The following is a 25,215-nucleotide window of genomic DNA, read 5'->3' as shown; positions in this document are numbered from 1 at the left end:
ACCACAGCCCTCCATAGCCCAGGCGAGTCGACCCTCTGTTCAGGCAGCGTGGCGGGTCACATTTCCCCCTGCAAGGAGCCCTGCAAGGGTCCTGAGGAAGGGGTGTGAAATGGCCGGTCCTTCCCCTCTCTTCCCTGAAACGATCCATGATTGTGGCTGGCTGTCCATGTGCTGCTCCCAGGAGTCCGATCCTACTACGCAAAGTCATGGGGGAAAGGGCTGGGCTGGCACTGGGACTGAACCTGGGTGGGAGGCGGAGCCGCCAACACTACCACGGCCATTGCCCCCTTGTCTATATAAACAGCAGCGTGTGGCATTGGGGCCGCTGGCAAGTGAGCGGCTGCTCCCAGAGAAGAGCGGTGGGTGGCGAAGGTGCCTTTGGGAAAGGGAGCTCAGGCCTCACCGGTGACCTTGCAGGTACCTGAAGAACAACCAATGCCATCCCCAACCGTGGCAGAGCAGCGGCTGTTGATCAAGGGGGGCAAAGTTGTGAACGATGACTTCTCCATGATCGCYGACGTGTACGTGGAAGATGGAGTGGTGCGTCGTGTCGGAACCAACCTGCAGCCCGAGCCACCTGAAGGACTCGTGGTGCTGGATGCAACCAACAAGCTGGTGATGCCTGGGGGTATCGACACGCACACACACATGCAGTTCCCTTTCATGGGCAGCAGGTCGAAGGATGACTTCTACACGGGGACGAAGGTAAGGGTGAGCTCACGGATGTGTCCGCTTGTCTGATGCCTGCATGCAGAAAGAAATGTCCTGGCTGATCATTCAGTGCTTCTTCTGCAAGAGAGATGAGAAACACAGAAAACAAGCAGTTATGTGGGCTCCTTAGCAGAGTGTGCCCGGTGAGGGTGCAAGGGTTACGCGGAGCTGCTTCCCATGGCAGTCAAAATACTGAATGTCACTGACTGCTGCAGACGACCAGCTCAGAGCTCCCCAGAGCAAAGGTTAACCAAAGCAACAGTTTAACTACTCTCCGTGCCTTGCAAGCACCACTGTGCTGACCTGACCCTTCTCCGCCGCTAGCATGGGGCCAATGAGGTTTTTCTTCCATCACTCACTTCTGCCGTTGCTGTTTCTCTCAGTAAAAAGCCCAGTTCAAACATACTTTCTAAAAGTATCTCACTTTTCCCAATTTTACCCTGAGAGTCTGGTATTTTTTTCCCCATCTTTTTAATTGATCTCATTACATCAACTGCATTAGCAACTTATCAGTTGCTCGCTTGTGCAGCGCATCATCATCATATAGTGAAGCTGATCATGCAGAGCTCCCTACATTTGGTAATAGTTTCATTGCCTTCCTGTGGAGGATGAAATCCTTTGCACACAGTCACCCCTTGATGGCATTGCCCTGTGCAAGGTGGTCATCCTTGGAGCACTTGTCCTCTACATCCTGCCCCTCTCATGGCAGAGCTGCAGCCTGCCCAAAGGGAGGAAGCAAAGTGCACCCCTTGTAGGGAAAAGGATTGCACTGCTGTCTTCTGATATGCAAAATACGAACTTGCTTCTGGAAAATAATCAAAATAAGAAGCTCAATTCAATTTATTTTAACAAATGTCTCCATGCAGTAACTGCACAACTATTAAGACCCTTTCTGGTTTACAGTCCTGCTTCAACGGACCCTGTTCGAACAGGAAATTTCTCTTCCTGCTTGGTTTATCTTCTCATGAMTATTATAGAGAGAAGTATGATGTGTGTGTTATCCCTAAATTACATATTTCTTTCAATAACAATACTTACTCCAACTCATGATAGATTTGCTGACAGTACTCTAGTGCATGTAAATTTTTTACACAGTATAATCTTAAAATTCTTCTCAATGATTAATGAAGATATTGACACTCATTAAAATAAAATATTCTGTTTAGCTTTGACAAAAAAAAGATCTTTTCTACTGTAGCAAAATAGCTGCTATGTCAAACATACCATGCCCAAGTCGGACGTAGGATAAARTATAAAAGGAAGACTACAATACTGAATTTCCATCTTTAGAAACGATAGCTGGAAATGATTTTTTAATTTGATTGTGACATTTTTTCTCCATACCTGCTCTCTTCCACACTTACATGGTAAAAATGACAAAGTAACTACCAACAGATCTCCTTTTATGTGAGCCCTGCTAATGTCTTTTTTTTCCAATATCCATAGGCAGGCAATATTTTCCAGAAATATTTTAGTTACCAACATGGCTTCCAATTCTTCGCTAAGCTGCTTTCTCTGATGAATGGATAGGAAAAAAATCAAGTCAGTGGCTTCTGTTCTACTGTTGTACAGATATCACAGGATATGTTTCCTCACTGAATGAAATGTGGAATTATATTTCTGGATTTATGTGACTTAGAGCATGCCAAGTTTTGTCATTTTCTGCATTAGTGCTTTATGTCTTTGAGAAGACTGATTTTCTAAGCTATTCAGCAATATATTTAGAAATTTGAGATCACAGAAAATATAAAATAAATATGACTTCAAATCTGAAGCGGATATTGCTTGACAGAAGAAAACATTTAAAAGAAACAGCAAAAACTATGACTTTTTTTTAAGATGTCTGCTAAAGGCATAGTTGACCTCACTCTTAAAGTGCCTTCCTCAACTCTRAAAGAACCAAAGCTGCAGGCTAACATAGATTCAGTATTGCCTACTTAGTGAAAAATTAGGTGAGATACCTAATTTCCAAAAAAAAGACAGTAGTTTCAAGTAGGATATTGGGTTTTTGTACCAATCTTTGGAGGCATAGGGCAGGTGCAAGACCTAGACTGTGCCTCCCAAAACGTCATTTAGCTGCCCCCCCAAAAAGGCTCTAGATACAATCTAGTGATCAGMTGCAAAAAAGTTAGGTGTTGTGGACTTTCCTGACCTAGGCCAAAGTGTGTAAAATGTTCAGGGCTATTTACACAAGGCCACAATCTTGCAAATATTTTAGCAAGAGGATGWAAGAAATGAAGTTGTGTCAGCTGATTGCAAAACTTGTTGCAATGATTAGCTAAGATTCATCTGTGCAGTTGAATAAATAAAGAGTACCTCTACTTACAAATGCTACAGGAAAAGAGGCTTTTGGTGAAAGCGTGGGGCCGATGACACTTTTTCTTCAAGCCTACAAATACTCTTTAATTTTAGATCCTATTTTTGCAAGTAAGGCTGTTATGTAAAATGAAAAAAGATGACAGTTTGCACACTTTTCCTGGATGAAATATTTTGTTGGGAATTTCAAATTAATTTGTATTCATGGGTGTTTATGTCACTCTCCAGTCTTCTGCTTTTTTGAAAATGATTTGTTCATTCCTATATCAGTATATTTGCTCTTCTTCTGCTCCTGATTTCTGTCTGAAAGCAGGTATTCAAAATGCACCAACCCAAGTAATGCCCACCAAATGTACACTCTCTCCCCTGCATGGTGGCAGGCAAAATATTTTTTTTGATTGAAAAAAAATGGCTAAGACTTTATAAAGACAGATCTATGGGCTTTGGGAGAGGAGTTAAGCAAACATCTCCTAGAGAAACAATGGAGGAAACTGATTGATCCTGAAATGGAATAAACTGCATATGGCTGTAACTCTTAAGCAAAAGAATATTTGTCGGCATAATTGGTCTGAGAACTGCTGTGGCTAGTTTAGATGATTGAAGTCACCACAGCAAAGGAACTACACTTCTGGATCTGCTGCATAAGGCAGGATCTGGGCTGGATCTGACAGTGACCACTGAAGGTTTTTTAAAGAGGAAAGAAAAAGTAGTACACAGTTTTCCATAAAGTATAGGGAAAGCTCTTGGGGGGGAAGCAATTTTTAATCCTCAAAACACACACTTTTTTAAAAAAACGTTATTTATCTGCGGGTATTTACAGACAGGATGTATATATCACATCCTTTTTGGAAACTTGTGCATGGAGTAAATGATTCCCTGCAGGGGCAAAGATACTTTTAAGATACTTATGGTCCTTTTGGTTTTAGATGAGAATTTGGGGATTTTCCCACTACACCAAACTCTGAGACTTTATTTAAGGTAAGTAAATTTCCCTTACTCAAAGGTGTTATGTGTCCATTACTGTTTTCCTGATGCACAGGCTTGTGTTTCCAAGTGAACACTTTCTTCCAAAACTGAGAGGACATTTCTCAAGCTGATGATTTTCTTGTGATGCGTTTCCTCCTCTACCATCCCACTTTGCTTAAGGAACCTCAGTAATATGTGAATGCTGCAGACTCCTCTCCAAAGAAATGTTTTTACTTTGAGGAATTTCCCATTCTGTTCCCGAGTACCTGCTTGAGATGTTTAGTGTTAACGAGGAACCCAAATAAATTCCTACAGTCATTTTGCAAGTTTGGTCTTCAGTTAAGGAAACTTTTCAGTGACTTCAGCTTTTCAGTGTATTAAGATTAATGGCAGCATAGGGGACTGGAGAGGATGAGAAGTGCATTATTTCTCTCACTGATTTGCTAAAAGTAATTTTCTTACTTTCAGGCTGCTATAGCAGGAGGCACAACCATGATCATCGACTTTGCCATCCCTCAGAAAGGCAGCTCTCTTATTGAAGCCTTTGATACTTGGAAGAGCTGGGCAGACCCTAAAGTCTGTTGTGATTATGCACTGCACGTGGCGGTGACCTGGTGGAGCAGCAAGGTACACATAAGAGCTTATACGTATGAGGAAGATTTGAGAAAAGATTGAGAAAAATCTTTAAATTGAGAAAAGATTTGGAGATAAGAAAATTTTAGACTAAAACCTCCATCTTTCTTTGGGACAGACCAGTGTTTTGCTGGGCTTTGCAGACTCTACAGAAAAAGAGAATCCCATGAAAGAGTGCATATAAGAAAGGAACAGTACAGTTTAATAGATATTTTGGAGGGGGGGGGTAAAAGTATTTCAAAGGAATGAAATACTGATCAAATTCTGAAAGCCAAATTTGTACAAATATCCATGCTTTATCTTTTGAGTTAGACTCAGTGATTGTGATACTTGGCAGAGTGTTTTCAACATCAAGAAGCTTTCACTGGATTAAAATTCTGCTTCAATCTCTTATGTCAAAAGTGTTCTGTTCCTGCAATTAGCCCRTACCTCAAATGCCTGCACTGCATGGTGCTGATTTATAAACTTTGAGAAGCAATTTCATGCAACAGAAATAGTATAAATCAATCTTCAAATATTTCATTTAAACTGTTGAGGCCCAGTAAGTGTTTGGTGGGTAAGTACAGGTTGGCTGTTGGTTCACACTTACAATTTTGTTATACAAGATCCTTAACAGTTAAAGTAAAATTGTGCTGTTTTGTGAGAGCTCTTGGCTGTCTTTCAGGTGAAGGAAGAAATGAAGAGTCTTGTCCAAAGCAAAGGTGTCAACTCCTTCAAGATGTTTATGGCCTATAAAGATCTATACATGATCAATGATGAGGAATTATACGAAGCTTTTTCCCAGTGTAAGGAACTTGGAGCGATTGCTCAAGTCCATGCAGAGAATGGGGAGCTGATTGCACAGGTAGGCATTTGACATTTTGTCCATCAGCATAAAGTCTGAGCACTCCAATAAGCACATCAATACCGTCACTGTAAGATGGGGAAATGCTTTTTCTCATACTTTCCAGGAGGCAGAGGAAAATCGTCTTGTCCGTATCACAAAAATAGGCCAGAAAAATTATAACCTGGAGTCCCAGGCTCAGCTAGACAGGAGACAAATGATCCTGTTGCAATAGGAGTTATTACTGAAAAAGAAAGCATCGTTTAGTGTCTGACCATGGGTCAGGTCAAAAGGGKAAGACTCGGCCAAAAACCAAGAGGCTCTAGGTGTGTGTCTTTTGTGCTCAGTAAGGATCACTACATCTTTTCCAAAGAGGGGTTAGTATTGTCATCTCAGTCACTGACTGAGCTCTTTCAACTGTACATATCAAGAGCRGGTAAGTTTTACAAAAGCAGCAATCTGTGTTTGAAAACCAGTAGAACATCTTCACTCAGACCTTCTGAGACCTGGATTTATTTTGAGATCACTTYGATGTCAGGTAATGCAATGATAAATTCTCTTGAGAAAAAAGCACTGTGACTGACTTGCACTTACTCAGTACAGCTCCAAAGGCTGGTGCACAATCCACTTGGCTGGCTGCACATCCAGCATACCACAGCTGCATTTTAACCAAATATATTTTTCCGTGCTCACTAGGGTTCAAAGAAGTTGCTGGCCATGGGAATTACTGGTCCTGAGGGGCATGAGCTGTGTCGTCCTGAAGAAGTGGAAGCCGAAGCTACGCAGAGAGCAATTACCATAGCAAATCTTACAAACTGCCCCCTTTTTGTAGTCCATGTGATGAGTAAATCTGCAGCAAGGGTGATAACTAATGCACGAAGAGAAGGTAATACTTACAATAGCCTTACTTTTTTCAAGCTTGAGCCTGGACGTTAGAGGAAAAGAGAAGCAAACTTAGTGTTCATGTCCTACTCTGCCTTGTAACAGTTAGAATATGGATATGTTTCTTGGAATGGGATGTCTAAAGAATATATGTGTGTTTTGGAGCCTGAGGGAAGCTAGGCAATTTGAAAGAGCACTAACTGGGGTTGAGACTTTCCCCTTTTGCCCTGAGCAGCCTTTTCTTTCATACTGTATCCTCAAGGTAAGAGTAGTGGCTAGGACAACATTACTGCATTAAAAATGATGTCGCCAGTCCAAGGTAATACATGCTCTGCTGTTCCCTTGTTACCATCTGTAGGACTTTTTACCAGCTGCTTAGATGTGGAAGATTATGACAGTGTCCAGTCCATGTCTTTACAGACATGGGGCCGTACTGAGAACTCCTAGTCTCCGCACGCTTACAAGTCACGGTGATGCTGGAAGCATCCAAGAGGCCAGGTCCTCTCCAAGGAAGGATTTGGCAGTCATTCACTGCAGGACTCATAAATGGTTCTGTCCTGCCAAGGGAGCCTAGTCCTGGGACCATCTATTGGGCAAATTAAAAGAAGTCTGCAGGCTATAGGGACTGAGGTTGATTTACAGCCTCATCTGTAAATTGCCCCGGAGCTGTACTTGGTGCAACAGCACTGTGAATGGATATTACATAAGTAGAAGAAGCAGGACAAAAGCTCTGATATGGAGGGTCTAATTCTTAAATGAATTATTTGTCCCTGTTATCTTTTCACTTCTCAGCCTGTATTCATCCGCTCTGGCTCATGGCAAAATATATTGATTATAACTTCTAATATGCCTCTTCTACAAGTTCTTAAAGGAAGCTAGGAATCTGTTCAGGAGCAGATTTTTGGTACTGTGCTATATTAGTTTTCTCCACTAGATGACACTGCTGCTGGTAAAGTGGATCCATCAGAGAACACTTTTACATTGAGGGGTGAAGTGTCAGCRTCAGCTATGATAAGCTGTAATGACAGTTAAAATATCTAGATTGAGGATGAAACACTGACTGTGAATATAAAAGGTCTAAGATAGGAGATGATATTTTGTAACACGTACAGAAATCTATGTTCATAGTAAATACTGTGAAATATTGTTAGCATGTGTTGTATGAGCTGTCTGCAGTGTCAATATGATAACTAACTTGATAAAACTATGTTTCTTCAATGTGTAAAAAAAAAAGATTGGCACATCTTACTCTTATTGTGATGCAAATTGAATTTTATAGCCTCCAGGATTTGTGCAGTCAGAATCATCATTTCTTAACTTTACATACCACAGAATATAATATCTTGATTTCCATTTGTATACTTTTCAGGAGTCAGAAATCAAAGCCTGATTATGGGATTTCCAAAGATAGCTGATATATGCAAAGATAGGTACATTAGTTATAATTTTTAATTAGACTCATCTTTGTAAATTCTGGCAACTAAAAATTTGCTGTTAGTTTCAGTTAACTTGCTTTTTATTATTCAATTCAATTCAAAGGGAGAATACAAAACAAGTACACCTAGACAAAAAAAGCCTAAATTCTCAGAGTATTTCATCGACGAGATGATAAGCTCCAAACATTTTGTTGAAAGACAGTTACTCAGACAGGTTAAAACTATTCCAATATGAAAGATTTTTTTTTTGAATACAGTAAGGCTTTCAAGGATTTTGCATATCCACACTAATATCATTTATTCATCATTACTCAAGATTATTTTTCCATCATTTGATATTCACTTCCTGGTATTTGCAATTCTGAGTTAGTTTTGGTCCTTCCTAAGCACTCAATATAGAGTGTGCGGATGCCTCTCGCTCCATGCCTGTGTCAGAAGAAGATTGATATCCCTTTCCATTCTATCACCAAGGGCAAAAGTCTCTATTTTCTGGGTCATAGTCCACCATCAGAGCTGAAGTGCTGCTCCTAGAACTGCATGAGAGGGCCATTTTTCTTGTCACAAATGTAAGTGAGAGCCCAGTGCTGCTTTGCACCTCATTTAGCTAAGGAAGGTAAAAAGTCATAGTGTAGCTGGAGACTGAAGGGCTGATCCAGAGCTTGCTGATGGCTGTAGGCATTTCTGTTGGCTGTAGTGAACTCTGGCTCACACCCTAAAGGCTAAAGCACAAATATATGGACAATAAGTGGATGCTATTTCTTATATTAGAAAAAGCAAATTTTAGGGGAAATGTAAGTGACCTTCCTTCCTTCTCCTTCCCTCCATGCCAAAATCCATTATCTGTGTCATCTCTGATCTCCAGGAATAACAACCATCATCTCAGCTTTCAAACAATAGAACATTTTCTACTTACTATTTTTTTCTTGGAATTCAGGGAAACATAACAAATGGGAAGATCTGATTTATTACTTCATTCCTCCAGTTTTACGCCTATAGGCAGTGAACTTTAAGTTCACTAGAAGAGCCTTAATGCAGCAGAAACTTAATATTATCACACTATTCAGTCTGGTGAGTCACTGTCCAAATCGAATGCAAAAGGAAAATGCAAATTCAGCAGAGGTGTCCCAGTGCAGTCTGTTGAAGCTGCAGTGCTCAGAGTCAAAGCCACTCGAGGAAATGGCTTGTGTCCTTCCARCTCATGGGAACAAAGAGGGAGCTGCTCAGGTTACATTCTGACCACAGAAATGTCATGACTTGAGGTCTGTGAGTCCCTCTACTACTGCAACTGGAAAAAAGAAAAAAAAAAGAAGAGTTCAGCTCCTCAGAAAATTCCTATGTAAATACAACAGTTGTAATCAAAATATCAAAAAAATGTGTACAAAGAGAAAATCACAAAGATTTGTCTTGTTTTCTGACAACACATGTGGATGTCTGACATACTCAGAAAGTCAGAAAAAGGCCCAAGCACTAGTCAGCACCAATAGTAATAAAAAATCTTCTCGGTAGTGGTAGCAGTAACARGATGAGCTCTTTCTAGGGGAATTTACAGATCTTTCTAGTAAAACCATCCTTGGCTTGTGAAGTGAAATGTGGGACCTGTAGAGAGATACCCACTCTCTGCAGAGGGCAGGGGATGCTGATACCTCATACTAGGACCCAGCAGGAGCTGCCTTCAACCTACAGCAGGAATCCAATGAGTGGGTTTGCGGAATCTCAGCTCACTGTTTTTATTGGTGACCATCAAGGTCTTACAGCCCATGGGCTACAGATCAGCAAAGCAGGCAGACCACGTCTTCAGGGAGTGAGACCCTTTGTTTCATCTTCCAGTTGTTCTGAGGATTTTCAGATCCATGTTTCCTAGGAGCAGGAAATAGTTAAAATCTGCTAATTCTAACTAAAGGCTAATAGCTGGTCTGGCTTGGGGTCCTCTTCTAATAAATCTGGAGTACTAAGCAGCAAAGAATTAAAGAATAAAAATTGAAATTTATGATCAAAAGTAAGATATCTACAGTTTTTTACTTTGGAGATGTATTTATACTCTTATAAGAATTGCAAGATGAATTTTATATAATTATATAGAATTTATGTCTGCTGTGATGTTATTCTTCCTGGTGAGCCTGCCTGCAATTATAGATTTAYAGTTAAAAATAACACCTTGCACCATCTGTGCTGTATACATAAACCTACAGTGTTATATAATCAATAATTTCAGAGCATCAAATAGGTGCTACCAAGACATTTACAGATCTTGAACATAATTAATGCTCCCTTTGAAATCTCAATCATATGCATAGTAAACAATGTGTAAAACCCCTTATAATGTATAATATTGGAAACAATATAATTAAAAAGCTTTCCCAAACAATGTTCTTGTGAAAAAATATACTGAGAAATCAGCAGCGAAATATTCAAACAGAGGTGCTGTATTTTAGCTTGATTGATTGTGCTCTTCCATATGTTGATGTTTAATTTGAGGCACTGGATTCAAGTTTAAAGCAATTGCTAGCAAAAAAAAAATCAGGAACAGGAAAAACTCAAGAATTTTTAAGTTCTTTGATGATGATACTGTTGCTCTATGTTTCTCAGGGAAGGTGGTTTATGGGGAGCCTATTGCTGCTAGTCTTGGCACTGATGGTACCAACTACTGGCATGAAAACTGGGCACATGCTGCAGCATACGTCATGGGACCTCCACTGAGACCAGATCCTTCTACTCCTGACTTTCTCATGAACTTATTGGCCAAGTAAGCAGATAAACTACAATGACAGCTGATGCCCCAAAAGGCAGTGAATTGTATTTGGATTATATAATAACAGGTTAATGCCTTGGAGATTTTCAAAGTACAGAATGTTACATTAACAGGAAGGAGAAAGGGAAGGTGAAAGCATAGAAGAAAACCAATTTTGTTACAGAAATTAGAATCTGTTCAGATTTTGTTCCTCTGAACTCGTATGTCCTTCTGTCTCCATCTGATTTTCATCAGTAAGGCTTGTTTGTTAATATTGCAGCAAAAATTGAAACRTGATCATTGGGGTTGCACGTCAGGAGGAAATCTAGACATATCCAGGATACGTGGCCAGGAAATGTGGCCATAGCTAGAGGTTCTGGGTTTTACTCTCAACTCCCTTGTTCACTTGAAATGTGGATGCTACCTAAAAGCTAATTATGCTGCTCCTGGGAAGCAAGTATACTTTGCTCTTRCTTAATAATCTCTCCCTCAGAAGAAAGTAGCAACAGAAGTATCCTACAGACACCCACAGCAAAMCAGCTAATAAAATGGATGTTTTGCTGGTACTTCTTTTCCCCAAAAGGTTGAATTTGACCTGAAAATCTGTGAAGATATGCCTGAGTACAGTCTGACTGACAGTTGTGCAAATCGGGGGTAATTTTGTTGGGTTTGTGGAGTGACACAGTCTAAAATTGCTGGGATGAGGGAAACCAACATTTTGCTCTGGGCAAGGTGTGATAGTCCCTCATTTGTGGGACACCTTTGTCATAGCCAAAGTAAAAGTGTTATTTTCAGTATTCAGTTCCTATGAGACAGTTCTGAAAACTGCTTCCCTAGAAACTGGCTGTCTCTATATTGCTCTTGGAGGATGAGACTGAAGAACATTTGTCAGGGCCTACCAGCCTTCTTTCTTGTAGGAAGGATGGCTGGATCTATCCAGCCCACTAATAGATTCTCCTGGCTGGTACCACATCTGCTCAGTTTCACAATGAACTTTGTTTCTCCATAGTGATGACTTATCTGTGACTGCAACTGACAATTGCACCTTCGACACATGCCAGAAAGCTCTGGGGAAGGATGACTTCACCAAAATCCCTAACGGAGTGAATGGTGTAGAAGACAGGATGTCAGTTATATGGGAAAAGGGCGTTGTAAGTATATCATTGTATATCAGATGCTGAACAGGATATCTCAAAAGTATCAGCTCTTCAGTTTTATGAAGTGTATTTAGCACAGTATAGGTTCCTTAATCAAAAGACCAAAAGGCCTCTCTTCTCAGACTGGTCTGCTCACTGTTAGCATGGCAGTCTGGTTCCTTCTGGCAGAGCAGAAGTGAGCTCAGAAAAGAACCCTTTTCTGGTCAGTTTGGTTCCCAGACTGACCTGAGCACAACATTGCTGCTAGTGTAGCTACTGAGCAAACAACGGTCATGAAGACTGCATTAAATTTGCTAGCTAGCAGCAGCCTGTTACTGTGTGATGTTTCACTGACCTGCCTCACTCTAAAGCCTGTCTTTTTTATACAACCTGACCTGAAATTTTTACTGAACAATGCTGTATTCTGTATTTTTGCAGAAGAGATTTGCAAATCACCTTACCTATATCACACATAGTGCCTTGCCTTTCCCTTATAATCTTCCCTATATTCTTTCATGTGCGCATTATTATAGCCAGTTTGATATTCACGTCTTCTAATGCTTTATCACTTCATTTTATCATATGCCTTAATATAAACCCAAAGCCCGCAAATTAGTTTGATTTCTGTTGAATTAAGTCTGGCTCTGCAGAGGATTTGGCTTTAAATTTATTTTTTCAGTTGTTTCATTTTTTCTTTTGCTATGAGGAAGTAAGAGAAAATTATATTCAGTGAATGTACATTGCAGTATGTGCATCAGAGGCAAATAATTATGCATTTTAAATTCAGTATAATATCTCTTAAAAGAAAAGATGTCCTAGAATGAGGACTCTGTCACTCATTCTAGACCTTATAACAACAGACATTTTTTTCTTCATTCCTTGTTTAAAATTTAGTGACTTTGCTTTTGTGTACTCTTCCTCAGTACAGTGGAAAAATGGATGAAAACAGATTTGTTGCTGTTACCAGCACAAATGCAGCAAAAATCTTTAACCTTTACCCAAAGAAGGGGAGAATTGCTGTGGGTTCTGATGCTGACATCGTAATTTGGGATCCCAAGGCTACAAGGTACGTCTGAGTAACTAATTCCTTCCAAATAGTCTCTCTGTAGAAAAAAAGAAACTCAAATCATTTGTACAGGAATAAGCCTCTACAGTGAGATTATAGCATTTTTTATCAGTACTTCATGTGAATTATTTACAGGTTATCTGTCTCTTACAATAGTRTATATGGAAATCTTTGACCTCCAGATGGACTACAGAAAAAAATCTCCTGGATTGCTACTAAGTGCAAAAATTACAATTATGCTACTAGGGCTTGATATCCTAACAGTACCACTTTGAGACTTCAGAGTCTCAAAATAACCACTTCGAGACTTCAGAGTAACTCTGCGGAGTGCAGAGCTATGCTTAGGTTCCTCCCACTGCAAAGAGCAGGGAGAAGAGCCCATGTTCCTGCAAAGACACCTTTTGCAAGCCTAGGCTTTGAGCTTAAGGCTCCTTCAGACAGGTGGGGAAAGCATGGAGTGCTGACCTCTTCTTGTCCTCTCCAAGGCTGCTAGAACAGGCGTAGCAGAAGAGCCAGGATGGACCTTAGTTCTGCAGCTTGAGCTGTAGATACTTGGGTTGTATTTCGCAGCTTTCTGATCCTATGCCCAGTGAGTTGCTAGAATAGAGCTTGTCACACAAACAACAGGTGCAAGGCAGGTTTGCTGATCCCTTTCCTGAATGACTTGATGCCATGATTCATTTAATATTAAAAAGGCATGCAGTGCAGCATCTTTCTTGAGTTCCAACTCATCCAGCACATGCTGTGCATTACAGCTGCTTCCTGTCTTCAGGTATATTCACATCATTAGCCAATTCTGTACTCTGGCTCTATAAACATCTCAAGGACTAAACCTCCTGAGTCTGCTCCTGGCTTCAGATCCTATCCTGGCCTTGTCTAAACTGCCTGGAAGTCCTCCAGAGGATGTCAGAGAGCCAACTCACATTGGAGGGTGTCTTTTTCTGCTGAGATGACTATGGGATGAGCCAGTGCTCCTCCTATGGAGGAGCCCTATAAAGGTTGTGGTTTGGTGTCAGACTCAGCTCTGGAAGCAACGTGAGCATCCGCTGTCCTGAAGGGATGCATTGACTCTCCTTGGGGAAATCCTTTCATCAATGTCAACTAAAAAGTGGATAAAAGAAAGCAAGAAATTTCTAACTCAGCCTTATTGGGTGTTAGAGTGTGATGAGAGCATGACCACCCCCGATGAAGGTATGAGAGTGTTTGGTGTTCATAATGCCTGGGTGGTAACCAACTCTTAGATGGCACTAGCTTTTCAGTCTGTGCTTTATAAAAACAGAGTTGCTGGTTCTCCTGATTGAGGAGCAAAGCTTGGAAACATGACTGAGCCAATCTGAAGTTCAGAAAGCAAATGGAGGGGGGAAAGCCCTAATCCTTTATTTGTTTTAAACAAATTCTTGACTAATCTTCTGGTTTCTGAAATGTTGATAAKGTAATTTTCCATCACTTCAGTATTTTGTGAGTAGCAAAAATATAGAGARTGACAGGAGAAGTATTCTGTGCGTTCAGTTGCAAAGCTTGAGGACATGGTGGTTGCTATTCAGAAGCATTCAAAAAACTGGCAGCAGCAGCAAAAGTAGCTTCATCAACGTCAACCCCGATAAACACAGAGCCCTACCACTGCTGGGTGTCGAGTGGTTTGTGATCACTCTGCCCTCTGGCATGCTGAGCTAGCACATTCTGAGATACTGGCTACGAGCTATTTCAGGACAGGGGTGCTATGAACTCTGATTAAAAAAACTGAAGCGTTCTTTTACAAGCTCACTTCTGCTCTGCCAGGGCAAAAATGAAGCTAGGAAAACAGTAGAATTTTGACATTGTTCTCAAGGTATTTCATCTTCTAAAATTATTTATCCTTTTGCCTCCCAAGCATTCCTTCTGCTTCCCTTCGCACTCTCCTGGGTGCTCTCATTGCCTTTTGCCCACTCCATCTGTGAAGGTGCAGTTTTTCTTCAAATGTTTTTTTCCAACATGAAGCTCCATTTTCTTACCRAGCAAGCCTATTTTAAGTTCAGTCAATAATGTCTTTTCTGGTATGGGAACTGTTTCTGTTGTTTATCCCTTTGGCTTTCCTGGGAACAAGCAACTGTGCAAGTACAATTGTGTGAAATACATGAGTAAGTATAAATAAACCTCATAGTCCTTCTTTATTCATTTCACTGCAAATCCTGAAGAGGGCACAAACAGTCCAGCAGAAGAAAGGATCTCCCTATCAGGCTTCAGCCATTGAAAACATTGCACAAGGTGCAGCCTCCTGTGCTTTTGTTGCATCTGAGRAGTGATCTGCAATTTCAAAATAGTCTCGTTTCCCTTTTCTGCAATTTCTCTCTTCTTTTGAGCATGACTTCTTTGTTGTCATTGAGTATAAATCTAAATTTTGAAAGAGCAGAAACTACAATTTCCCAGATCCAGCTTGATACTGTGTTACTGTAATCTTAGAATGATGGATGATATCAGCTTAAAGACTTAGACGAATGCTGAAGTATCACTGTGAAGAACTGGGATTATTATAGTCTGGCAGGGGAAATCTATAGGGAAAATACTGAAATAATTTGAAAAGATTGTGAGGCTCTAAAATACAAAAAAAAAAAATACTCTCTACAAAATCAGCTGCCTTCCCCCCTCCTGCATCATTGCACAACAGCAATGTGATGGGTGCTATCTTGGCATTCAGTGTTTTTCCTTTTCTAGATTACAAAAACCTAGCAAATTCATCAGGACAGCTCTGCAAGCCAGGAGCARTCAAAAATCAAGGTTCCACTTCCAGCACTCAGCCACTTCAGCTGAGGCTTCTGCTGTAAGGGCCAATTTCACTGACTAGCAGATTCCCATGGGACTTGATGGTGGCTCTTGCAGAAAATACTAAATGAAATTATCAGATTTGCTATTGTATTTAAGAGCTTCCTAATACTGGTTTTAGTGGGTCTGCCTGAAAGCAATTAGTATTGGGAAAAAACTCATTAATGCATAAATTCATTAGAAACTGCATTAGAAAACATGACTTGTGAGTTAATTGAAAGCCAACAAAACAGCAGTATGACTTTTCCTCTGGCAGATGAAATCTATTTCTTAGTTTCCTAATACTCATTATGTATTCTCTAGAGAATACAAAAATACTAAAGGAACCTGTTGTTTTGTGCTGGTCATGTGCTTCCAAAATCCTCTTGCAGACCTCAACACCCACAGCATCCCAAGCACAGCCGGTGTGTTCAGGATTATTTTATGAGAACTCCTTGGGAGAACGCATGTAGGCAGCATATGTGGATGTACCCACTGTACTTTCTTATTTTTAATCTGTGCTTTGACCAAGAATTTTCACTGACTGCACAAAAATAATACAACAGCCTCAAGTCTGTGAAATAAAAGCAATTGGAAAGACTGTTTGAGAAGGAGAGGGCACAATAAGCAAGTAGAAGTGAATGTCACCTGTCAGCAAATCAGTGTCCTCAATAGCTGATGCCTTCTGCTCTTTGAAAGCAAGTACAAATTCCCTGGGGTTTGTTTCAGAAATGCTAAGCCAGGAATCTAAATACTGCAGCAACCAGTTCAGACCCTGGAAAGAGCTGAGCATCGCTGTAAAGCAGAGTCAGATGGTGCTAAGAGATGCTCAAATCCTTGCAAATATTAGGCCTTAATAAACTCACTGGAGCCTATCAGAGCCTTCCAAACAAACACTGGATGAGGCTCCAAAGACAAGATCAGGACAAAACGAAAACACCCTTAGGGATTAAAGAAAAAAAAAATGGATGGAATTTATGCATCTAATTCCAATTAAATGATCAAAGCAGTTCATTACAACAACTGTGCCACCTGGGAAGACTCTCTATCAGTTTTTTTCCACTTGCCAAGGATAGGCGATGAGTTAGCTAGGTGCTTCTGAGTGTTGAGGTAGATTGGATCCTGTTCTTGCCCAATGCATGTGGATGGAGCTGGATTCACTGCTGAGAGCAGCAGGGAGAGCCCCAGCCCTGGCCACAGCCCTGGCCACAGAGACATTTTACTCAGTAACCTGCAAACACTGGACATGACTAGAAAAAATATGGTTTCTGGCCTCTGTTTTAAGAGTTGTTTATGGATTTTAGGAGAAAAAGGCACTAGCTRTAAATCAGAGAGAAATCAGGATGCCCCTGTCTGCTGGCATGTATTCCACCAATGCCTCTTGTGTGTGTTTATTTGATGTTGTTGGATAGATCTTTTGCATTTRTTAATACAAAGTCTGTTCAGTGTCTGCCTCATCTGTAGTCAGTGGGAAAAAACTACATTTTTTCCTTAAGTGGGAAAAAACTACATTTAAGGACTCCTTGCCAAGCAACTACTTGTAATTTTTCCAAACATGAAAAGGAAAAATACTCAAGATTATAGCAGCAGATTAGAAAAAATAATGCTGTGATTGCTGTTTTGATGAATGAGCATAATTTTGAATACTTAGTATATTGATAACTACTCTGGACATCATGAAGCAAATGAAGTAAGACATGTGGCATAGGACAAGTATTTTCCAACATTTCCAACATTTCCAACATTTTCAATTTTTTTTACACAAATGCAAGCCTTTATATGCGTGCACTCAGTTACATGAATCACAGACTTCTTCCAAAGGTCTCTTGTTTCAAATAGAGGGAAGACCAAGAAGGAAGTACCATGAGCACAAATTAAAATGCAAAAAATTAAAAAGTCTTTTAGACATAAGAAAGAACTTTTTTTTTTACTGTGAGAGTGGTCCAGCAGAGGAACAGGTTGCCAAGAGAGGTTGTGGAGTTCCCATCCTTGGAGACATTTAAAACCCAACTGGACCTGGTTCTTGGACAAGTTGCTCTAGGTCACCCTGAGAGAGACTCTACACTTCTATGGTCTGTAACCACTTCTATGGTCTGTAACAAAATAAGCCTTTATGAGAGACCATGATGTACGTTTCCCTAGAACCTTGCTGTCTCGGAAAATGTGAACTGTTTTCTTCAGAAAGCAGTTACATTTTAGAAATATAACCACAAAAATAAATCTTTTCTTATCTTCTCCTCATATAACCTTATAATTTTCTCTGCAGTTGCAACTTCCAAATCTTCCTTAGTCATTGAAGGCACTCATTTGCATTTTCATCTCTTTCTGCCATTTCTGCAAGCTTAATTTCTGATTATTGTCACTCCACTGCCCATTGTACAGTCTGACAATTTTCTCTTTCAGCTTGTATCAATTTGGAGTGAGTGATAGGAGCAAATGGATGATATTGTTAACAAGTCAGTTACTTAAATTAATCAGAAAAATAATATTGTCATCATTCTCTATCCATCTTAAATGATGAATCTAAGGAGATTTGATTGGATAAAACAAAGATTGCATCCGTCAAATAAGCCACTCTGGCACAGAGACCCTGAACATTTGACTTCCTCTGCTTTTCCCTGTTATTTTGYTCATAAACCCCCTCATTCATATGGCTCCTTGAAGACAATGCTTATTTAGGGATACTGCTTTAGGAATAAGGGTAGGAATAAAACTTTACTAATATTTACCTGCCTATGTTTGTACAGTGATAGTGATTCCTTAATATAGACTAGACCAGGGGCTCTATGATCCACTTTGTAGTCTTAGAGCTAGMAGTTTTGCACATGGACTTTGATTTCTCTTTCTTATTTTTCTCTTTTTCTCTCTTTTTTTTTTTAAATGAAATTCTCTCTTTAATGTTAACAACATTCAGCTTAATTATCTGTATAAATGAATGGTAGCTCAGGCCAGCACAGCAAGATAAACCAGAGATTTATTTTTCCTATACAATTTAGAAAAACCTGTTAACAATATGAGTAGTGCAAAGGCAACAGAGAATTACGTTAAGCTACTCACAAAGGCTGATTTAACTGGAGTAAACTGCCGTCTTTTTCTATCCCCAGCTTAAAGATCCTGCACTGTAAGCACCAGCAGAAACTGCTTACAACTCCAGTTCCCATCCTTACAGAAGTTGGTTTTCTATAGTAGTTGTCAACAAAGAAGTTGTTTTCTCTTGAGCTCATGTCTCAGGTCTTTTTTTCTGTTTTTTTTCTGTTTTCACTTAATTAAGTCAATCTAAAATTGGTGTCTTCCCCCTGCTGAGATGTTAAAACACTACATTGGCCTTAGGACTGTTGACTACAGACTTCCTTCATATTTCTGCACCTGAAATTTTTAAAGAAAATGGGAGTTATGCATCCACTTTCCATTGAAAGTTATCAATTTCTTTATTTTCCCGTGTCCTTCTTATGTGTCTCCTGCTCTGAAAATTACAGTGTTAATCCCCACAGCAGTGGAAGTTGAGATCCTACAGCTCTCTATAGCCTCACAGATCTACGTTCACTTGTCTGGTATAGCTTCATTTCTTCTCTATTATGAGGAGCAGAAGAAAATTCTTAACATTCAAAACCAGTTTCCTTTCATCCAACTTCTCTTCTTGCACAGCTTTAATTTACTCTTCAGCATTTTAGGCTCTGGTCAGGACCAGAATATTAGAGRCTAGATGTGTTTATGATGATCCTGGATTATGTTTGACTTGAGATGAAATCTATCACCCTTAGCTCTTTACAAAATTCAGCATTTACTGAGGGCATAAGTTATGAATTGACCACTTGTATAGTGTTGAATTTCAATCTGTAGTTTAATTAGATATAACATTGTAGGAGTGTCTATAAAATACTTTTTACATAAATCATAAAGAAATACAGAGTTACCTGTCACTGAATCTTCTAAMATACAGAGAAAATCTGATAATTTCACTTAGACTTTAAAATAATTGCTAATAGAATATAAACTGGTTGTATGGAAGAACTAGATTTAAAAATAGACAACATCAAAAGGTCTTCTTCTTCGGTCCTAGAAAAATATCCTTATTTTTAATATAAATAGTCTGAAATCTCTTTGCAAGACAGAGKTATAAAAGCAGCTGAACTGAGTCTATGAAAACACTGATACAGGCAGCAGCAAAGCAGGGCCTGATGTCTATACAGTAACCTCTTTGTGGAGGAAAATGCTCTTTGAAATCTTGAAGAAATCATTCTGACCTCSCTCTCCATTTGAGGAAGGTTTTGGAACAAGAGATTCTTGGAACAAGAATTTTGGATTTTTGGAACAAGAGATAATTTATAACTAGAATTAGAGAATTTTGCCGCTTTTATCAACATATTGCGTTTCAGATTTTGAAGCTTGGGATCAGAATCTGGTTTCCCACATTGAGTAAACCCTTATCTCAGGTATCACTTAGGATGCTGAAGACAGCTGTTTATTCCCTTTCAGTGAGGATGGCAGTCCGGGTTTGTTGGATTATAAATTGGCTATAAGTGTTCCTGCCATGAACTGCGTGATCAATATTATTCAAACACTCAAAGCAAACTCTGCAATTTCCCTAAACAGTGGTGCCCATCCCAAAGTGGCTCATGGAGGTGCTGTTGAAAGCTGTAAACTGTCCGTCGTGTAGAGTTGATGAATTATAAGCACCAGAGCCAAACATGCTGTTTGGGTATGTTTTAATTGGCTGTTTATTTGTTAGCTTAAACTTTAGTTGGCTTTGATAATGTTGAAGGGTTAAACCCAATCACAGAAGTATTTTAGCAAGAGCCATCAAGGACACTGCACTTCACCTTTAGCAAGGGCAGCACAGTCTAAGGCTTGTTCCATTAGAAGAGCTCTAAATGAGTTCTGTGCTGGATTGTTGTTTGGAAAAGCTCTAGGAAATTTATTTTGCCATATTGCAAGRTTTACCTACACAAGTGGATTTTTTCTTTCGGAAGTGTTAGCTTTCATTATTTTTTTTTTTCTTATGAAGGGCATACTTACATGGGAGGCATGTTTACCTCTCAGGCTGACCAGAAGGATCCTGCTTATTTTTCTCTTTGTTAACTGCAAGTGCTGCTTTTTTTTTTTCTTTTTTTTTGCCTTTTTTCCCCCTTGTATCTCAGTGCTAGTGGACAAAAAGATATGACATCTGTCTTGAGAATGCTAAAGATAATTGCTTTATGATTGTTAATACTCTAATGGTACTTACATACCAATTCAACCCATATGGATAATGCAATAAACTACAACARCATGTTTAAAAGCTCTTTGTAGTATCACTGTAATACCCATGGATAAGTTTATTCCGTGATATTTGTAAGACAGGAGGGTTTGACTTCATGGTTTGCTCTTTCCCCCGTGATTGTACAAGATGATGCTGCAAGATGATGCACTGATGAATATGCACGCCAAGCTCTCTGTCCAAGGTTTGCTGAATAACAGTGGAGTTTTGTTTTGTTTTGTTTTGTTTTGTTTTTCTTGTGGACCAATTGAGAATATTTTTCTATGTACAACATTTGAAAAGTCATTTGCCAGAGACTTAAGACTTAAATATAACATACATAGTGACTATAAAGAATGTAACTATTCTATAACTATGAATAACACTATTATATAGTGAACATAAAGAATAAGGACTGTCTACTGGACACAATAACCTTGTAAATCAGATAACTACTGTTGAGATCTGATATTAGAATTTGCTTAATATCTTTGGAAGAAAGATGTATAAGAATATGATATTGTCATACAGACATCAGGATGATATTTGAGCTCTCAGTCACTGGTTCAATCTAACTCACGTGAGTTACCTAAATTTATCATCTTTTCTAGTGGAATTATCTTCATAGTCTTATTTGTGTCTCTCAAACTTTGAAATATTCCAGACATAATTTTAAAACTTGAAACTTCAGGTCATTCTAGCTAAATGGTCAGTCAGAGGCCTTTTATCACTTTATTGGTGTAAATATTTGCTCAACAAGTTAGAAAGCAATGAGGTAATCCAAATAAACTAAATCTGGTTTTTGTTGTCTTTATTTTTTTTTTTTCACTCAGCCCTTTCTAGTGGAAAATTTTGCATTTCAAGGCTGCAAAGTTCTGTCCTTTTGACTCCTTCTTCATTCTTTTCAACTGCAATTACTGTTCAATGAAATGTTAATGCTCTATTCTATTTTTACAGCTGTTCCATGATGTACTGTACAATGTTATAGTTTAATAATGCTGCTAAATTTTCTGCCACTATCCATTTCTCAAATTTTTATAACAAAGTAAATTCAGGGATCACAGTAATTTTGGATTCTGTTTTGTTTGGTAAACACAGGAAAATATCTGCACAGACCCATCACCAGGCCAACAACTTCAATATATTTGAAGGAATGGTCTGCCACGGAGTCACAGTTGCAACAATTTCAAGAGGCAAAGTGGTTTATGAAGGTGGAAATTTCAATGTCACAGCAGGAGAAGGCAAATATGTCTCCCGTCCACCATTCCCTCCATATGTCTACAAACGAATCAGGCAGCGGGATCAGGTTAATTAAACTAATAAATCTCTGTAATGCTTTATATAACATGAGGACAGCTAGCTCTTGGGAAGAGAAGTTTGGGGATTCAGTAGTTATTTCTCTTGCTAATCAAAATGTTCCAAGGTGGAAGGAAATGAATCTAAAGGCTGATTTTATTTTTATTGTTCTTCATCTTACATAAAAAATAGCATAGTTCCTGCTCTTAGGGAAGTCTGTGCAACTTGTAAACCAAGTCTGGGTTTTTTTAAAAGTAAACTAGCACCACTTTCAATAAGAGCAGCCAAACTCCTTTGATCACAGATGATCCGAATATCTGCTACATTTCACCACTGATTTTACTGGGAAAACACAGAGACTCTTCCATCTCTTTTAAGGATTTGGGGATAAGCCACAGGCAATGTTGAACACTTGGCTCTGTTCCTGCAAGAAAGTGTTAAAAGAATGTACATACTGCCTTGCTGGAACAAGATAGAGAGAGAGCATTGCTCAAGTTAGTTATGAGGAACTTTGCAAAACACATTCAAACTGAATTTTCATTGCTTACGTACCATGCAGCACTTACTTACRAAAAATGTTCTGATGCCCTAGCATTGCTTATAGTGCATGGGACTTTTGAAAGCACCCMGGCTATTGGTCCCTTTGGCTTTTATTAAGGTCCCTTTGGCTTTTATTGTAAAATAAACGCCTTGTAATGGTAAGAGAAACTAGCTATTGAAAAGAGATACATAATGAAGTTACATCAGGAAAACTTTGGGTCATTCCCTTTACATGTAAGAAAATGCTGTGGTTATTAAATGATGATTCAGTGCTTCAGATGGTGGACACAAGGCAGAATTCACTTTGTTTCATCACTGTCATTAACATCTCTTTGCTGGTTTTAAGAGCAYCACTGCTAAAGGTGAGCACCTAAAGCAGGGCAGTCTTAGAGCAGGAGCGTGCAGTGAGTCAGCTCTTCAGRGGAGCTGCTCCAGTTCATCTGCTCAGTATCTGTTCTCCCCTGGGATATCTCAGAGTAACCAAGGTTRAAAACATGTAAAGAAGCTGTCAAATACTGCAGACTAGCTGATCTATGATCATGTTCTAGTGTATYCTAATGTTTGTGCCATAAGCTCAAGATTTTCTTGACACTCCATGCTCTGTTTAGGCTAAGAAAGTGAGACGAAGCAAAAACCTGAGGTAGAGCATGGTCAGTCTCTTCTGAAAAAAATATTTTAGAATTGCTTTGTTACAGTGCTGATTGATTAAGCTACCCTGAAAAGCTGAGACGTGGATAGTTCAATCCCAGYATAAGGGATATTTTCAAGACAGAGAGTTGATGAAAATGTTGTGAAGCATAAAATACATGGACCTAATATGTTAGAATTGCTATTGTCATGGTACAAATTACCAAGTGCAAATGGRAGACAAGTATTAGTGAAAGACTTGAAATGCTCTGTTGCAGGTCTGCCAGCCTGTTCCTGTTAAGAGAGCACCATACACAGACGCCGTCTCAGCAACACCCATCACACCATAATGATAGGCTCATTCCCAAGGTTTGGCTCTTGCAGGTAACTGTCTCTTTTGATTAGTCACGACTACTTCCCTTAATGCTTCTCTGAAAGTGCAAGAAAACAGAAGTATAGCAGGTCTTGGAGAGTGTGACAGGCTGATCACATCAGCTGAAAGGAGCCTTCCTGGACAGTGAATTGTCTAGGTATCTTTAAATTTGATGAAAACGTGCAGCAGCCCACATATGGAGGGCCTCTTTCTGGTTGAAGACACACTGAAAAAAGTTCTGTTGAGAGAATCAAAAGGAGTATTGCCGTTAGAATAAGATATAGTTATGAAGGCCTGTGGAAAAGCTGAACTCAGTTAACATACCTCTTTGCCAAGATCAGGAGTACAAACAAAATATAAATGATTTTAATTTTCTTGCAAAATTACATGCCAAACTACTTGATATAAAACAATTAAATTCACTAATGTTCCTGTCTTTATGGGCAGTAACTTTCCACTTGTGCWGTTTGAATCAAGCACATAAATCTTAGAAGGGAAACAGTTGTCTTGATGCAGCAGAGGTGCTACAGCTTATTCCAGTGGTCTAACAGATGTCTGTGCTTATGTTAGGTTCATGTTGGTAAAGGGGAAAAGATGCCCTGGCATCTTGCCTCTTCTTCAGTGTTCCCACTGTGTAACCTGGATAGAGCTGCTCCCTCATCTTGTATCAGTTCTGGTGCTCAGGAGATCCTACTGTGAGCTGKTTTTTGCTAACTCAGTGGAAAGGAATTGACTTCCCTTTCTCTGGATTAGTTTTCTGTTGGGTTCCTSACTTGGACTGTCTCTCAGAAGAATGCAGCAAGCATCAGCACAGTGCAACGTGAGAACAGGATAAGACAGCTAGGGAAAAGCACCTCACCTGTAGCTGCCTGGCAAGTGGGAGGGAGAAATGCTTTAGCAGAAAATAAAAGTATTTAAGAGTAAAAAATATTTAAAAGTAAAAGTATTTAAGAGATAGGCAAGCATAACTGAGATATGCCGCTGCTGTATACCAGCTGCAGCTGGAGAGTTTGTCTACTAATCAATCAGAGGAATTAATTAGTATGAGCCGGACAGGTCAGTGGGCAGCAGTTTCAGGGTGCACATATRGAAACAGTTTCTCAATGGATAGATGTGAAGTTCCAGTTTTCCCTTCACATGAAATAGGGCTATTCTGAGTACTAATTAATACAAGGACAGGAACAAAACTGAAAAAGTGGGAGGRTGAGTTAGCTTTTTTACATTTTGTTGTATTTTTCTTTCAAATCTCCCTCACAAGGAACCTCATTCAGAGCATCAGTAGCAGTAACAAAGTGCAGCGTGCTATTTGTTTTCCTCTGTCACAAGGAAAAAACTTTTGTATTAGAGAAGACTAAGGACCAAAGCTACAATACAGGAGGGAACAATATTCATTATTTTCTGTCTCTTAGCACTCTTCCTCTGTTATTACCTCTATGAGTCACATTGGAAAGGAGAGATTTTCTTTTGAAAGATTATATCACATTGTCTTTCTCTTCTGTGCAGATAAAAGCCAATGAAAACCCCGCTCTCCCCACTGAAGCATGCAGGCTGCTTCCAACAAGCAGTTGATCCACAATCCACTTTGCAAGAGCCAGCGTGAGACAACAGTAACCAATAAACATTATGAGGCTTCCTGCTTGAAAGTTGTCACAGAAGTTTCTGTTTAAA

General features: G+C 39.4%; 1 protein-coding gene across 1 annotated transcript; it reads left to right on the top strand.

Annotated features, from left to right (window-relative positions):
• Positions 1-335: 335 nt before the first annotated feature.
• DPYS (dihydropyrimidinase) lies at positions 336-25,139 on the top strand. Its single transcript, XM_026051607.1, has 10 exons — positions 336-705; positions 4,462-4,620; positions 5,291-5,470; positions 6,146-6,335; positions 10,354-10,510; positions 11,505-11,646; positions 12,555-12,697; positions 21,810-22,017; positions 23,453-23,558; positions 25,051-25,139. Exons 1-9 carry the CDS (start codon positions 436-438, stop codon positions 23,522-23,524), a joined length of 1,521 nt encoding a protein of 506 aa, XP_025907392.1. The 5' UTR covers positions 336-435; the 3' UTR covers positions 23,525-23,558; positions 25,051-25,139.
• The last annotated feature ends 76 nt before the right edge of the window (positions 25,140-25,215 follow it).

The sequence above is a fragment of the Nothoprocta perdicaria genome, unplaced genomic scaffold (genome assembly GCF_003342845.1).
Source record: "Nothoprocta perdicaria isolate Ctin4 unplaced genomic scaffold, notPer1 scaffold_77, whole genome shotgun sequence".
Classification (NCBI taxonomy): Eukaryota; Metazoa; Chordata; class Aves; order Tinamiformes; family Tinamidae; genus Nothoprocta; species Nothoprocta perdicaria.
This window is presented reverse-complemented; position numbering and strand designations above follow the sequence as displayed.